At 54.4% G+C, this 15,630-nt stretch overlaps 1 protein-coding gene across 1 annotated transcript in view; it reads right to left on the reverse strand.

Annotated features, from left to right (window-relative positions):
• The window catches only part of EPS15 (epidermal growth factor receptor pathway substrate 15), a 74,390-nt gene extending 61,002 nt beyond the window's left edge, over positions 1–13,388 (reverse strand). Inside the window, exon 1 of the mRNA XM_029083059.2 lies at positions 13,198–13,388. Coding sequence (XP_028938892.1) covers positions 13,198–13,230 — 33 coding nt within the window. The 5' untranslated portion in view covers positions 13,231–13,388. The remainder of the gene's footprint in view (positions 1–13,197) is intronic.
• Positions 13,389–15,630: the final 2,242 nt, after the last annotated feature.

Below are 15,630 nucleotides of genomic sequence, written 5' to 3' on the forward strand. Positions count from 1 at the left end.
TCTTTAGGAGAAGTTGCACTGCATAATGGCCACTGACCCAGTTTGGAGAATAAGAAATCGGGAGGTGGGGACAGAGGGGACAGGCTGTCTGGATTGTTACTCTTCAAAGAGCTTGCAAAGATGTTTTTTCTTTTTTTAATTTCAGCAGGAAAAGAGATTGGTTTTCTCACCTCCCTGAGACAAATCAATCCAGGAGACTCCTGCGGGCGGCCACGGGGGGGTCGTGACTGGAATAGCCTCATCTTGGCACCGTTTTAGATGCCTGCCCAACTCCCTGTGGGTTCAGGATCCAATTTCTCAGAGGTGAATTAAAGCCACAGGCTCACCGGCTCGCCGGTCCCCGGAAGGGCAGGAAGGCAGTCTGGCTCGGGCCCTGCCCCTCCTCTGTCCTGCCCATCTCAGCCAGTTTCGGCCTGGAGTCGGCGCTTGCTTTGCGCCAAGCACAGTGCCCAGCACGGGGTCATCAGATGGGAAGCGGTCCCCGGCCCTCAGGTGCAGTCAGTCAGTTGGTCAATGCTATTTATTGAGCACTACGTGCGTGCAGAGCACTGTACTGAGCACTTGGGAGAGTACAATACAACAATAAACAGACGCATTCCCTGCCCGTAAGGAGCTTACGATCAAGCGGCGAGGAAAGGTGTCTACCAACTCTGTTGAACTGCCCTCTCCCAAGCGCCGAGTACGGTGTCCTGCCCACGGTCGGCGCTCAAAAAATACCACCGATTGACTGACTGAGCGGAGATCCCGACTCCAGGCCTGGAGTTGGCACCTCTGGCAGCCAGGAGTCCTGCCCCAGGAGGATGGGCAAGGGGCAGCGAGGAAGAAAGCAACGAGCACTTGCTGCCTCCGCTGCCCCCAGCCCACCGGCAGCGGAGGCAGGATCACCGCCGTCGCTGAGGTCTGGGACCCAGCGCCACCTTTCAACCGTCAGAGTCCCAGGGGTCTTCGGGGTGGGGGAAGGGAGGGGACGGGGCTGCAGGCGGTGGCGGGGCCGGCTGCTGTTGCTGCTGATGCTGCTGCTGTTTTTGTGGGGGCATGAATTCCAGATGCTACCATGAAGCAGCAGCCGCTGTCACTACCAGCTCCAGGAGCAGCTATCGATGAACGGTTCCTCTGCGGCCGCCCGCCCCGGCCGGAAAAGCCCACCTCCAGGGCTCTAGCCGGGCAGCCAGGCCAGGGCTGGGTCGGGGGCCAGGAGTCTGCCCACCCTGGGGGAAACGGATGAATTAACCAGCACAGAGTGGTCACCCACACACCTCCACCCACATCAAACAAACTCCCCGCCATCGGATTTAAAGCCCTCGATCGGCTCGCCCCCTCCCACCTCACCTCTCTGATTTCCTTCTACAGTCCAGCCCACACACTTCACTCCTCTAATGCCAACGTACTCGCTGGACCTCGGTCTCGTCTATCTCGCCGCTGACCTCTCGCCCACAATCAATCAGTCGTATTTATCGAGTGCTTACTGTTTGTGGGGCACTATACTAAGTGTTTGGGAGAGTATGACCTAAGAATGACCCACCTCTGGCCCGGATAGCCCTCCCTCTTCATAACCTACTTTCTCCACCTTCAAAGCCTTTTTGAAGGCCCACCTCCTCCAAGAGGCCTTCCCTGATTAAGCCCTCCTTTCCTCTTCTCCCACTCTCATCTGTGTTGCACTTGAATTTGCTCCCTTTACTCCCCCCTCACTTAGCCCCACGGTGCTCAGGTGCTGAATTGTACTTTCCAAGTGCCTAGTTCAGTGTCCTGCACACAGTAGAAGCTCAATAAATACAACTGAATGAATAAATATCCACAATTTATGTATTTATATTCGTGTCTGTCTCCCCTTGTAGACCGCAAGTTCGTTGTGGGTAGGGAACGTGTCTACCAACTGTTATACTATGATACTGTACTCTCCCAAGCTCTTAGTTACAGTTCTCTGCACACCGTTAAGTGGTTGATGAACTGACTGAAAAGTCCAACTCTACGCTCCGTGAGCCAAAGCAGACACCGTATCGGCCAATGCTTTCGACCTCCACGTCTCCCCCGAGGAGCGTCCAGCCCAGAGCCGCCGGAGAAGGCAGACCGAAAGACAGCCCATGGCCGAGGCCTGTCCGGGCTCAGCCCAGAGACGGTCTGACAGTGACGGAGAGAGGACCCAGACTGCTACTTTTGGGGCTCCTTGCTATTCCCCAAAGATCAATTCCTTCCCTGGCCCAGCCACTCCGGCCGACCTTAGGAAAAGAAGCCACCCAACGAATACCAAGGTCCAACACGGGCTCACAAACACAGGCGTGCACGCGCACACACGCTCTCACAAGCATCCTCTCCACCCGAGTGTGAGTGTTCAGAGGACACCATCACCTTGTCCCCTTCTATCTTATCTCCCTAATTTGCTCCTGCAACCCAGACGGCACACTTCACTCCTCTACTACCAACCTTCTCACTGTCCCTCCATCTCGTGTAACTCAACGCCGACCCCTCGCCCACGTCCTGCCTCTGACTTGAGACGCCCTCAATCTTCACATCCATCCGACGATCACTCTCCCCCTCTTCAAAGCCTTATTAAAACCACATCTCCAAGAGGCCTTCCCCAACTAACCCCTCATTTCCTCTTCTCCCACTCCCTTCTGTGACGCCCTGATTTTCTTCCCTTAATTCACCACCCCCGCTCAGCCCCACGGCACTTATGTCCCTATCTGTAATTTAATTATTTTTTTTTTTACAGTATTTGTATTTGGTGTGGTATTTTTATTAATGTCTGCCTTCCCCTCTAGACTGTAAGCTTGTCATGGGCAGGGACCGTGTCTACCAACTCAGGATGGCGTTCTGCACGCAGTAAGCACTCGATTATATACGATCAATTGATCAATTGACTGACTGCCAGAACTCACCGGTTCCTGAAGACGATCCCGTCTCCCGGGGGACCCCAGAGATTGCCGGTGGCTGTGAGTCAAGGTCCGCTTGGCGGCAGTAACGCTCATGGGTGTAGACAGAGGGGCCGGGATGTCAGGCCAGGCAGGTGAAACTGACTGGTACACCTCTTTACCTTGGATCCCCCGGCTGCCACCTTGATCCTTACGAATCATCGCAGGTTGGCACGGCTGCCAGAGTGTCTCGTAAGCTCTTACATATACTCTCTTGTCCCCAACCATCCACCTGGTTTCTTTAAGGTACTTGTTAAGCACTCCGTGCCAGACACTGTACTGATAATGATGATGATGGTATTTGTTAAGTGGTTACTATGTGCCAGACGCTGTACCACCCACTGGGACGGATACAAGACAATCAGGTAGGACACATTCCCTGTCCCACGTGGGGTTCACCATCTTAAACCCCATTTTTAAGATGAGGTCCCCGAGGCACAGAGAAGTGAAGCCATTTGCCCACGGTCACACAGCAGACAAGTGGCGGAGCCGGGTTTAGAACCCAGGTCCTTCTGACTCACAGGCCCGGCCTTTATCCACTAGGCCAGGCTGCTTCTCGATGCCAACAACTGTAATGTTTGCAGGGTCTGTCTCCCTCACTGGACTGTGAGCCCCTTGGGGACAGAGATTGTGTCTCCCAACTTGACTGTACCCCTCACCCCAGGGCTCAGAACCGTGTTCTGCACCCAGCCGGCCCTCAGTAAATGCCACAGGCGATGACAGCCCTGACCTTCACTGTGATTTCCAGACTCAGAAATAGTTAACTTCCTCAAATCACCTCAGTCAGTAAACGCCAACGTTCTGTCGGGTAAAGACCGAGCCCCCTCACCCACCACAGGGCACAGCACGTGTTTTCACCCTCCGCTGGCTCTGAGGGTCCGGCTGGGGCAACGACCAAATGGGATGTCTGAGGTTGGCCTCAGACCCAGCAGGGGGAGGAAGGATGGAGCCAAAATAGGCCCTGATGAGGAAACCGTCTGGAGGAGATTACTTAAATCTTCTCCACTGGGTCACTTCTGAATCCAAACTGAAGACAACCCAAAGGGGAACAGAGATCAGCTGAACCTTCGATACCTGAATCAACTGACCAAACGGTCACGACATATTCTGATAGGAAAGCCCGGGCCATATTGAGACCGTAACCCTAGACTGTAAGCTCGCTGTGGACCGGGAACATTGTCTACCAACTCTTTTGGATAGGACACTCCCAGGCGCTTAGTAAGGTGCTCTGCACACAGTAAGCACTCAGTAGAGAAGCATCGTGACCTAGTGAGCAAGGGCCCGGGAGTCAGAAGCCGTGACTTCTATTCTCAGCTTGGCCACTTGCCTGCTGGGTGACCTTGGATAAGTCACTTCTCTGTGCCTCGGTTCCCTCGTCTGCAAATTGGGGATTCAGTACCCGTTCTCCCTCCGTCTTAGACTGTGAGCCCTACGTGGACCCTTATTATTATTATTTTATATCTATTCTAGTGTTTGGTGCAGTACGTGACACATAGGAAGTACTTGACCAATACCACCATTAGTATTATAATTGTCGTTATTAAATATCATTGACCGGTTGATTGGTAGTGTTTCGGGAATTCTGGCACATCCCCAAACAGAACATCCACATCTCAGAAGAACCGGGAAAAGGGGTTGGGGGCGAGGAAGGGAGGTGGGGGAAGGAGGGAGATAGACATTAAGGATCGATGTTGAGTGGAGTTTTACACTAAGTACACAATAAAACTCTCCCAAGTTCCCTTTTAAAGTCTGCTAAAAATAAATAAATCACATATACATTTTACACCCTGCCTATAGGACTTCCCTCCTAAGAAGTTTCCTTTTCTGAGACCTTTTATTCCATCGCCCCTTAAAAACCTCTTGAGTTAGTGTCCTAGTTTTGATTTTTTTTTTCTGCTGTTCACAATGAACGATTCTCTGGGACAGGAAAGAAATTCCATGACTGCAAACAAGAGACTTTTTTCTTCTCTCCAATTCATCACACTCTAGCCTTATTTATCACGCTAAGTGGGGATAAAAGTTAGTGATGCCAGGGAGCTGATATCCAAATGCCAATCGCCAAGCAGTTCTGTCTTTAAAAGGTCTCTCTTTTGACCTCGGCGGCCAGATTGATTATAAACAACTTCTGTTGAAGCTGTGGCTTTTTCCGCTCCCCACAGCCAGCTCCGATGCCAGGGGCGGCGGGACTAAAGCCCCATGTGTGAGACTCGGGCCGGGGGGGCGGTGAGGAGAAGTTTGCCAAGCCCAGAGACCAAACGAGCCTCTCGCTCTCAGCAGCTGTGACACCGAAGTGGTTGGGTTTCTGAACTCTCCTATAAGGGGAAAGCGTCCGGAACCCGCGACCCTGGGGACCACGGACAAGCGGTATGGCCCAGTGGCAAGAGCCCGGGCTTGGGAGTCAGAGGACCTGGGTTCTAATTCCTGCTCTGCCACTTGTCTGCTGTGCGAGCTTGGGCAAATCACTTCAATTCTCTGTCCCGCACTTCCCTCACCTGTAAAAGGGGGACTGAGCCTGTGAGCCTCATGTGGGACAGGGACTGTGTCCAACCTGATTATACTGTGTCTACTCCAGTGCTTAGTACACTGCCTGGCACAAAGTAAGCGCTCAGCAAATACTACAGTTATTACTATTATCATCATCACTATCAGACCGTGTAGAACGCCACAAAGCCTATGGCCATCCTCCGGCAATCCAGCTTGCAGAGAGGCAGCTGGAAACAGACTGCATGCAAATATCCCAATTCTCTTTTAACTCTGAACTTCTGGTGGTTATTTCCTGTGATAGTTTACCTTTGACCTTAAATGCACATCCGTCCCGCGAAGCAACTTGAACTCCGCTAAAAAAAGCATATGCTCAGACTCAGTTTCCACAACTCTGAGCCCCTCTGCCAGGAAGTGACTTCACTGGGCAAGGACCTTCAGCCAGCTCTGTTGTATCGGACTCTCCCAGGTGCCTAGTAGAGTGCTCTGCACACAGTAAGCACTCAATGAATACCACTGATAGGCACTTTTTAGCTTTCGACCTCTGAGAAGCAGCATGGACTAGTGAAAAGAGTATGGTCCCGGGAGTCGGAGGACCTGGGTTCTAATCCCAGCCCCACCACCTGTCTGCTGAGTACTTCACTACTCCGTGCCTCAGTCTCCTCATCTGCGAAACGGTGATTCGATCGATACTTGTTCTCCCTCCTACTTAGACTGTGAGCCCCATGTGGGACCTGAATATTTTGTATCTCCCCCAGGGCTTAGTATAATGCCTGGCTCACAGTAAGCGCTGAACAAATACCATTAAAAAAACAAATGGTTCACTAACCTCCCCCGAAAATTCAAAATACACTTTGGGGCCACACAGAGAGACAAGAAAAGCAGCGTGGCCTAGTGGACAGAGCACCGGCTTGGGAATCAGGAGGATCAGGGTTCAGATTACGGTTCTACCACTTGCCTGGTGTGTGACCTTGGGCAAGTCACTTCACTTCTCAGGGCCTCAGCAACCTCATCTGTTAAATGGAGATTAAGACCAAGAATCCTATGTGGGACATGAACTGTGTCCAACCTGATTACTCTGCACCTGCGCCAGTGCTTAGAACAGCGCCTGGCGCTTAGTAAGCGCTAACAAATGCCATTAAAAAGAAAAAGAAAAATGGTAGAACCCCAAAAGGGCAGGCCATGGAAATCAGGCAAGAACGAAGCCATTTAAATAGCGATTTCAAAGGGGTTCATTCATTCATTCAATCGCATTTATTGAGCGCTTACTGTGTGCAAAGCACTGTACTGAGCGCTTGAAGAATCTGCCTTTCCCAGTGAAGAAACACATCCAAGCTGCTTTCATTCTGTAGTTGCCTCTGACGGCTTCAGAATCGGTAGCCCCGGGCAGTCGGCGGCTCGATAAACCCGGACACGGGAACGGAAGCGACACGCGCTCCAAATGCCGGGACGGCGGACAGGGAATGTGTTTCTTTGTTGGTGTACACTTCCAAACGCTTAGTACAGTGCTCTGCACACAGTAAGCGCTCAATAAATACATTGAATGAATGAGGACAGCCGGAGGACGACGAGATCAGGAACAGGGCAAGGATTCATCAATCCGGCCTGAATTTATTCAATCATAAATTGGGATTTATTGGGAGAGTATAGTAGAACAATACAATAGACGCATTCCCTGTCCACAACGAGCTTCTAGTCTAGAGGGGGAAGCTTACATAGGATTGTACTACGCGGTCGGGAGAGTACAATATAACGAAGTTGGTAGACACATTCCCCGCCCACAACAAGCTGAGAAGTAACGTGGCCTAGTGGGTAGAAAACTGGCCTAGGAGAAGGACCTGGGTTCCAATACTGACTCTGCCACTTGTCTGGCTGACTTTGGGCAAGCCACTTAACCTCAGTCGCCTCTGTGCCTCACTTATAAGACTGACTGCATCCACCCCAGCGCATAGTACAGTGCCTGGCACAGAGTGAGCACTTAACAAATCCCACAGTTATTAAGTGGCGGAGCCGGGATTAGAAACCTGCAGAAAATCCAGGGCTCTGGGATGACTCTGCAGGATTTTCTGCTTCCGGACGCCGGAGGCCGGGGGGAGAAGAGCAGCCGGTTGCTGAGTGCGGAAACCTGGGGGACGGGGACAGGGGGCGGGCAGCTTAATTGTCCACTTCACCGATCTGCTCCCCCCTAACATGGGCCCTCCTTCTGGCCAACGGCTGTCCAGGATCCCCCTTTTCTCGGTAACCTCCCAAGAACCCTGCTCATATCTTCAGGGATCGACTGCCACATCAACACACCCGTGCCACCTAAACCTACCCTCCCATACCACGTCTGTGCCTACTTCACACACTCTGGCACTTCAGGACTAATCCACATACGCAGCCCCTTCCCCTTCTTCATCCCATTTCGAATTTAAATCGGTCGTTCATCAAGGGCCGCGGGGGATCGCGTCTGCGAACTGTCCTGCACTCCCGCAAGCACTCGGTACAGTACGCGTACGCCGACGCTCGGTATACACCGCCGATCGCTATACGCGCGACAGCACTCAAAACTTTTGACGGTGACGAGTGAAAGCGGTCATTTTTGCTGGGGCTGCATCGAAAAGCTAGGCATCAGGAATTGCAGCTACACGCTCCGCTCCTCTAGCGCCAGCTGGCCCGTTGGGCCCTGATCTCAGGTAACTCGCCGCCGACCCCTCGCCCATGTCCGTCCCCTGGCCTGGAAAGCCCTCCCCCTTCATAGGTGACAGACGATCACTCTCTCCACCTTCAAAGCCTTTTTAAGGTCTCATCTCCGCCAAGAGGACCTCCCGGATTAAGCCCGCTTTTCCCCGGCTCCTTCTCCCTTCTAATAATAATTATAATAATAATGTTGGTATTTGTTAAGCCCTTACTATGTGCAGAGGACTGTTCTAAGCGCTGGGGTAGATACAGGGTAATCAGGTGTCCCGCGTGAGGCTCATAGTTAATCCCCATTTTTCAGATGAGGTAACTGAGGCATAGAGAAGTTAAGTGACTTGCCCACAGTCACACAGCTGACAAGTGGCGGATCCAGGATTCGAACCCATGACCTCTGACGCCCAAGCCCGGGCTCCTTCCACTGAGTCACGCTGCTTCTCCTGTCATCCGTGCACTTGGGTCTTTGATCTTTGGGAATTGGATGCTTGCCCCACCGTCATCCCCACAGAATTTATGCATACACTTATAAATTATTATGATTTATTTATTCATATTAATGTCCATCTGGCTCCCCCTCTAGACTGAAAGCTCACTGTGGGCAGGGAACGTGTCTGCCAACTCTGTTGTACTGTACTCTCCCAAGTGCTTAGTGCAGTGCTCTGCGCATCCTAAGTGCTCAATAAATACCACTGATGATGCTGAGTTTTACATCGCTCCGGAATGGGATCTGCAAACACAGGCCCGCACTCTCCTCGCTCCCCAGGGGATGGGAGCCCAGCCCATGCTCCGAGGACGCGGGGACCCGCCCCAGCCGAACCAGCGGGAGAACCCGCGGGCCTTCCACGCCACGGCACAGAGAGGGGAGAAGCAGCGTGGCGCAGTGGAAAGAGCATGGGCTTTGGAGTCAGGGCTCATGAGTTCGAATCCAAGCTCTGCCACTTGTCAGCTGTGTGACTGTGGGCAAGTCACTTAACTTCTCTGTGCCTCAGTTCCCTCATCTGTAAAATGGGGATTAAGACTGTGAGCCCCACGTGGGACAACCTGATTCCCCTGTGTCTACCCCAGCGCTTAGAACAGTGCTCTGCACATAGTAAGCGCTTAACAAATACCAACATTATTATTATTATTAACTAGCCAACCCTCGACAGCGGTCTAACCAGAAGACCCGCGCTCCGGCTGACCTTCCCTGCCCGCTCTTTTATTTCATAGATTTAATAGCTGATGCTAATCATGAGGTTTATTATCAGAGGTGCCAAGGACTGGGCTAAACACTGCGCTAAGCAGCGGGGGAGACGTGGGATAATCAAGGCACACATGGTGCTGCCTCACTGAGAGGGAGAGTAGTATCTTATTCAATCAATCACTGGTATTTATTCAGCATTATGGCAGGCAGAGCCCCGGACTAAGCAGTGGGGGCAGTACGATACTATAGGTAATAATGCTGGTATTTATTAAGCGCTTACTATGTGCCAAGCACTGTTCTAAGCACTGGGGTAGATACAAGGAGCACGGGCTTTGGAGTCAGGGCTCATGAGTTCGAATCCCAGCTCTTCCACTTGACAGCTGTGTGACTATGGGCAAGTCACTTAACTTCTCTGTGCCTCAGTTCCCTCATCTGTAAAATGGGGATTAAGACTGTGAGCCCCACGTGGGACAACCTGATTCCCCTGTGTCTACCCCAGCGCTTAGAACAGTGCTCTGCACATAGTAAGTGCTTAACAAATACCAACATCATTATTATTATTATTCCCCATTTTACAGACGAGGGAACTGAGGCACCGACAAGTGAAGTGACTTGCCCAAAGTCACACAGCTGGCAAGTGGCGGAGCTAGGATTAGAACCCATGACCTCTGACTCCCAAGCCCGTGCTCCTTCTACTAAGCCAGACTGCTTCTCTAGGTAGACACCATCCCTGCCCTCCATGAGCTCACAATCGAGTGATTGCAAAGCTTCTATTTTATAGATGAGAAAACTGAGTCCGGGGAAGTTAAGTGACTTACTTAAGGTCACACAGCAGGCCTGTGACAGAGCTGGGACGAGAACCTGGACCCCACTCCCACCCCCAACTCCCCAATTTCCCCGTTCTGCCCTCTGGGCCAAGATTCCAACACAGTTACATGCTTTCGGTGCCCAAGATCAAATGTTAGAAGCAGAACTCTGACTTTAGGGACACCTCTTTGGTAGCCTGGGTTATTTTTATTTGGGGCAGAGGACTGACGGGGAATGGGGAAGGAAAAAAGATACCATAATCTAAAGCCTTTATCAGAATATCCTGCTGTCCTTTCATTTTCTTTTATTTTTACACTGCGCGACTTTAAATCACAAGTTCTCTGGCAGAGGGAGACGGTATGACCGCTCTGTGCATTCCGGCACTGTGACAGGTCCTGAAGTCATAACTTCGAGGCTCGTCATCATCATCACTTTTTTCTTTTCTGGTATTTGTGAAGCACTTATTATGTGTCAGTCACTGGTCTAAGCGCCGGGGGTAGATACGAGCAAATGGGGTTGGACACAGACCCTGCCCCACACAGGGCTCGGTCTTAATCCCCACTTCACAGATGAGGGAACTGAGGCCCAGAGAAGTGAAGTGACTTGCCCAAGGTCACACAGCAGACACGTGGCAGAGCTGGGATTAGAACCCAAGTCCTCTGACTCCCAGGCCCGTGCTCTACCCATTATGCCAGGCTAATCGCTCATCTGAAGGCGGGCAGGCCAAGTGGCTGTCTCTTTTCTCTCTCCAGAGATCTCTGAGGGTCCTGACTCCAGTCCCTCCCTTGGTTGCCAGTTGGTTGACATTTTATCATCCTATGAGGAAGTTCTTCCTTAGATCCCACCGCAATCTCTTCTCCTTTCATTTAAGCCCGCTTCCTCCTCCCCAGGATTATAATCGAGGTACTCGCTAAGCACTTACTATGTGTCAGGCACTGTACTAGGCGCTGGGGTAGATACAACGTAATCGGGTTGGACGCGGCTCACAGTCTTGATCCCATTTTACAGATGAGGGAACCGAGATCCAGAGAAGTGACTTGCCCTAGGTGTCGCAGCAGGCAAATGGCGGAACCAGGATTAGAACCCAGGTCCTTCTGTCCCCCAAGCCCGTACTCTTTCCACTAGGCCGTGCTGCTTCCCTACCTTTCCTCCCTCCGTGACCGTGGGCAGCCAAGGCCAGCTTCACTGCATTCTCTCTTCTCACTTTCTAGTCCCTGTGGGCTGGGCCCTCTCGCCGACAGTTTGCATTTGCTCTGATGTTAAAGCAGAAGCGAGAGAGCCATTAAAAGCCTCCGCCTTTTCCTCCGTCCTCGGCTACCAACTTTCCCATACTTCGTGTTTACCTGGAGGACGACGCCACTGGCCGTCCCCTTGCTCAACAGAATCGAAGAACGTTTTCTTGTTTCCCCTGATGCCTCGTGCGCTCCGGCTTTCCCTTTTCTAATCTCATCCCTGAGCGAGTGTGCTCCTCCCTCCTCCTCTTCCTGAGTGGGTCCGGGTGCCTTAATAATCGTGGTATTTGTTAAGCGCTTACTAGTTGCCAGGCAGTGGGGGTGGGATAAGAGCAAATCGGGTTAGACGCAGTCCCCGTTCCACAGCTTAATCCCCATTTTACAGTTGAGGTAACTGAGGCCCAGAGGAGTGAGGTGACTCGCCCAAGGTCACCAGCAGACAAGTGCCGGAGCCGGGATGAGAAGCCAGGTCCTTCGGACTCCCAGGCCCGGGCTCTAGCCCCTAGGCCACGTTGTTTCTCACCGCTCTTCAGGCCTCTGGGTGTTTGAGGGGCGGCCCGAACTCGTGCTCCCTACTCCCCTCCTCGCCCTCGCCGGGCCCGGGGCGCCTCGGTTCCCGGGCTGTTTCTAAACAAAGGCAGGAAGCCATCCCCGCGGCCAGCCTGCTGCAAAGACGGCGCATCGGGCCCGAAAATCAGTCGCCGAGAACGTGTGGCCGTCCTGGAGCGCCCGCCCACCCGCCCGGCCCCATGGCACCGAGGGGCCGTCACCATTTCACGGGCCCGCCGGTCGGCTCCACCGTCTGCGGTGTTATCTTCTCCCGCACAGGCGAGGGGGAAAACATTTCCCATACACACCCTCACGCAAATACAGACACACATTCCTGGGGCGTTTGAGATATTTCTCCGAAAAGCCGCGAAGCCATCTGAGAAACAAGAACGTGTGCCGTGTGGCCGCACCCGGGGCAGTTGCAGCTCATCAGACGTAAACCTCTGCTCTGTGCCTTTACGGATCACGAGAAATCCCTCCACCGGCCTTCTGCCAAAAGCAAACGAGAACTAAGTCTTGAAGCGGAGCCAGGCCCCAGTGGCGGGCCCACTTGGGGCGCGGGTGGCACGGCGGGGTTCCGGAGAACGACGACCGGGCCGGCGTTGCCCGGTCTGGGCCCCGCCGGCTGGTCCGCCCGGGGGGTGTGAGTGGCACAGGAAGGTTCGGGAGGACGGCGACCGGGCCGGGGTTGCCCAGCCCGGGCCCCGCTGCGGCGGACCGGCCTCCCCCCGGCCGCGGGGCCTAGTGGAGCCCGGGCGCTCAGGAGGCAAAAGGGGAAGTGAAAGGACTCAAAACCCAACCCGCGTCTACACTGCCGACGCCCGCCCGACCCTTCGCGCCCGTCCGGGGGCCGGACGCGAGCCCGGCTTCCCGCCCTGCCCGGGCAAAGGTGTGAAGCCGGGTGTGGGCGGGTGGACCCCGGGTGGGAGGCTCCCGAGCTGAAGCCTGGGGTTTGGTCCGTGGCCTCTGGACTCCTCGGGGCCTGGGCCGGACCCGATCCGGAGGGTCTCACCGAAGGGGCGTCGGCCGAGGCCTGAGACGGGCCGGGGGCTTCCCCACCCCGCCAGGCGCGGTAGATCCCTCGTGGGCAGGAAAACGAGTCCCCCCACTCTTGCAATCTACCATCCCTTAGCCCGGTGCTCCGCAGGCAGTGAGCGCTCAGTACACAGCCCTGGGTGATGATGGAGTCATGTGCATTTCTCACCTCGGGGCACCTGCTCGACAGCCGGGGCCGGGGTGCCCTGGGGGGCGGGGGCTCGGGGACACCCGGGGGTCCGGGCGGGGAGGCAGGGCGGGGGAGGCCCGGAGGGCGACCCGGAGGAGGAGGAGGCACGTGGGGCTGGGGGCGCGGCCGGCTCACCTGGGTCAGGGGGAGTCGTGCGGCCGCGGCCATGGCCTTTCCATCCTGCAGCGGAGGGAGGAGGGAGGAGGCGGGCGAGCGGACGGGGCGAGCGGGAGGGAGGAAGGACCGGCCGGCTGGAAGGAGGGAGGGAGGGAGAGAGGGAGGACGAGCAGCTCGACAACTTCGGCAACTTCCCGGCGGCCGCGGAAGGCGGAGCCGCCCCCGCCCGCACTCGCCCGCTCCGCCCTCTGCCGGCCGCTGCCGGGAAAACCCGGAAGGGCCCGCCCCGGCCCGCAGCCCGCCGCTGCTCCCCCTGCCGGCCGCCTCCGGGAAAGCCCGGAAGGCACCCCCCCCCCACCCGCAGCCCGTCGCGGCGCCCCCTGCCGGTCGCTGCCGGGAAAGCCCGGGAGGGCCCGCCCCGGCCCGTCGCTGCGCCCTCTGCCGGTCGCTGCCGGGAAAGCCCCGCCCCGGGGGGACGGCCCACGCCCATCGCCCGCCTCATATTCATTCATTTATTCTTCCTGATTTTTTTAATAGTATTAATAACAATGATAATAATGTTGGTATTTCTTAAGCGCTTACTAGGTGTCGAGCCCCTGGGGGAGATACAGCATCATCAGATCGTCCCACGAGAGCCTCACAGTCTTCAACCCCATCTTCCAGATGAGGCACCGAGCGGTGAAGTCACTTAATAATGTTGGTATTTGTTAAGCGCTTGCTATGTGCCGAGCACTGTTCTAAGCGCTGGGGTAGACATAGGGGAATCAGGTTGTCCCACGTGGGGCTCACAGTCTTCATCCCCATTTTACAGATGAGGGAACTGAGGCACCGAGAAGTTAAGTGACTTGCCCAAAGTCACACAGCTGGCAAGTGGCAGAGCCGGGGTTCGAACCCATGACCTCTGACTCCAAAGCCCGTGCTCTTTCCAGTGAGCCACGCTGCTTCTCAAAACCAAGCGCACCCCAGATGGGACACGAACCCACAATCCCTGTCTTAGGAGGCCAGTGCCTTATCCATTAGGCACTTGCCCAAAGTCACACAGGCGATAGGTGGCGGAGCCGGGATTAGAACCCATGACCTTTGACTCCTATGCCCGTGCTCCTTCCTCTGAGCCACCCTGCTTCTCTAAGCGCTTACTATGTGCCAAGCACTGTTCTAAGCACCAGGGGGATAGAATGTCATCAGGTGGGGCTCACGGTCTTCATCCCCATTTGACAGATGACGCACAGAGCACTGAAGTGACCTGCCCAAAGTCACACTGACAAGTGGCGGAGTGGGGATTCGAACCCTTGACCTCTGACTCCCAGTCCCATGCTCTTTCCACCGAGCCACGCTGCTTCTCACTGAGCGCTTACTGTGTGCAGAGCCCTCCACTAACCGCTTCAAAAGTACAATTTGGCAACAGAGAAAATCCCTAACCATCAACGGGCTCATGGTCTAATATCCCCCGCACCAGCCCAGGGAGGTGCCGGGGGAGAGCGAAGAGCCGAGACCTCTTCTCGTTCCTTCATTCAATCGTATTTATTGAGCGCTTACTGTGTCCAGAGCCCTGTACTAAGCGCTTGAGCCACGACAGACCTGGCCTACTCCGTGCAGGGCAATGGCCTGGGGGGTTGCTATTTGCAGAGTAATAATAATAGTGGGATTTGTTCAGCGCTTACTAGGTGTCCAGCACTTGTTCTAAGCGCTGGGGCAGATAGAAGGTCATCAAGTTGTCCTACGTGGGGCTCACGGTCTTAATCCCCACTTTACAGATGAGGGAACTTTACAGATGAGGCACAGAGAATTGAAGTGATTTGCCCAAGGTCGCACAGCAGACAAGTGGCGGAGCCAATATTAGAACCCACTTCCTCTTCCTCCCAAGACGGTGCTCTTGCCACAAAGCCACGCTGCTTGTCTATTATACTATGTACTATACTCAATGACTACTAGGAGCGGGACTCTGTACTGGACACCTACAAGGGGGCACAGCACTGAACTGAGCAACTGCTGGCCATAACTGGCCATAGTTGCCAGAAAGTTTCCAAAGGGAGGTTACCCTCCTGAGTATGCTTCCATGCAATGTCATCGCTACCCGCATTTAGGCAGGAGTAGATGGGGAGACAGCCCTTCTCGGCTGGAAATTCACTGTCATATTGTCCTCTCCCAACCACTTAGTACATTGCTCTCCACATAGTTAACATTCAATAAATAAAGTTGATTGATGGATTGAGGCAGGAGCTCCTCCACTGGAAACCTTTGCCTAGCCAACCCGCACTCTCCCTCACTGGACCCTTTTGGCCCAGCGCCATGTTTTCCATTACCACGGTGCCAAACTCTCTCCCTCATTCCCGTTGTCCCGGTGCCGGGCTCCCATCCCCACTCTCGTCCACTCGTCCCGGCTCTGCTGTGTGACTGTGGGCAAGTCACTTAACTTCTCTGTGCCTCAGTTCCCTCATCTGTAAAATGGGG

The sequence above is a fragment of the Ornithorhynchus anatinus genome, chromosome 18 (assembly GCF_004115215.2).
Source record: "Ornithorhynchus anatinus isolate Pmale09 chromosome 18, mOrnAna1.pri.v4, whole genome shotgun sequence".
NCBI lineage: Eukaryota > Metazoa > Chordata > Mammalia > Monotremata > Ornithorhynchidae > Ornithorhynchus > Ornithorhynchus anatinus.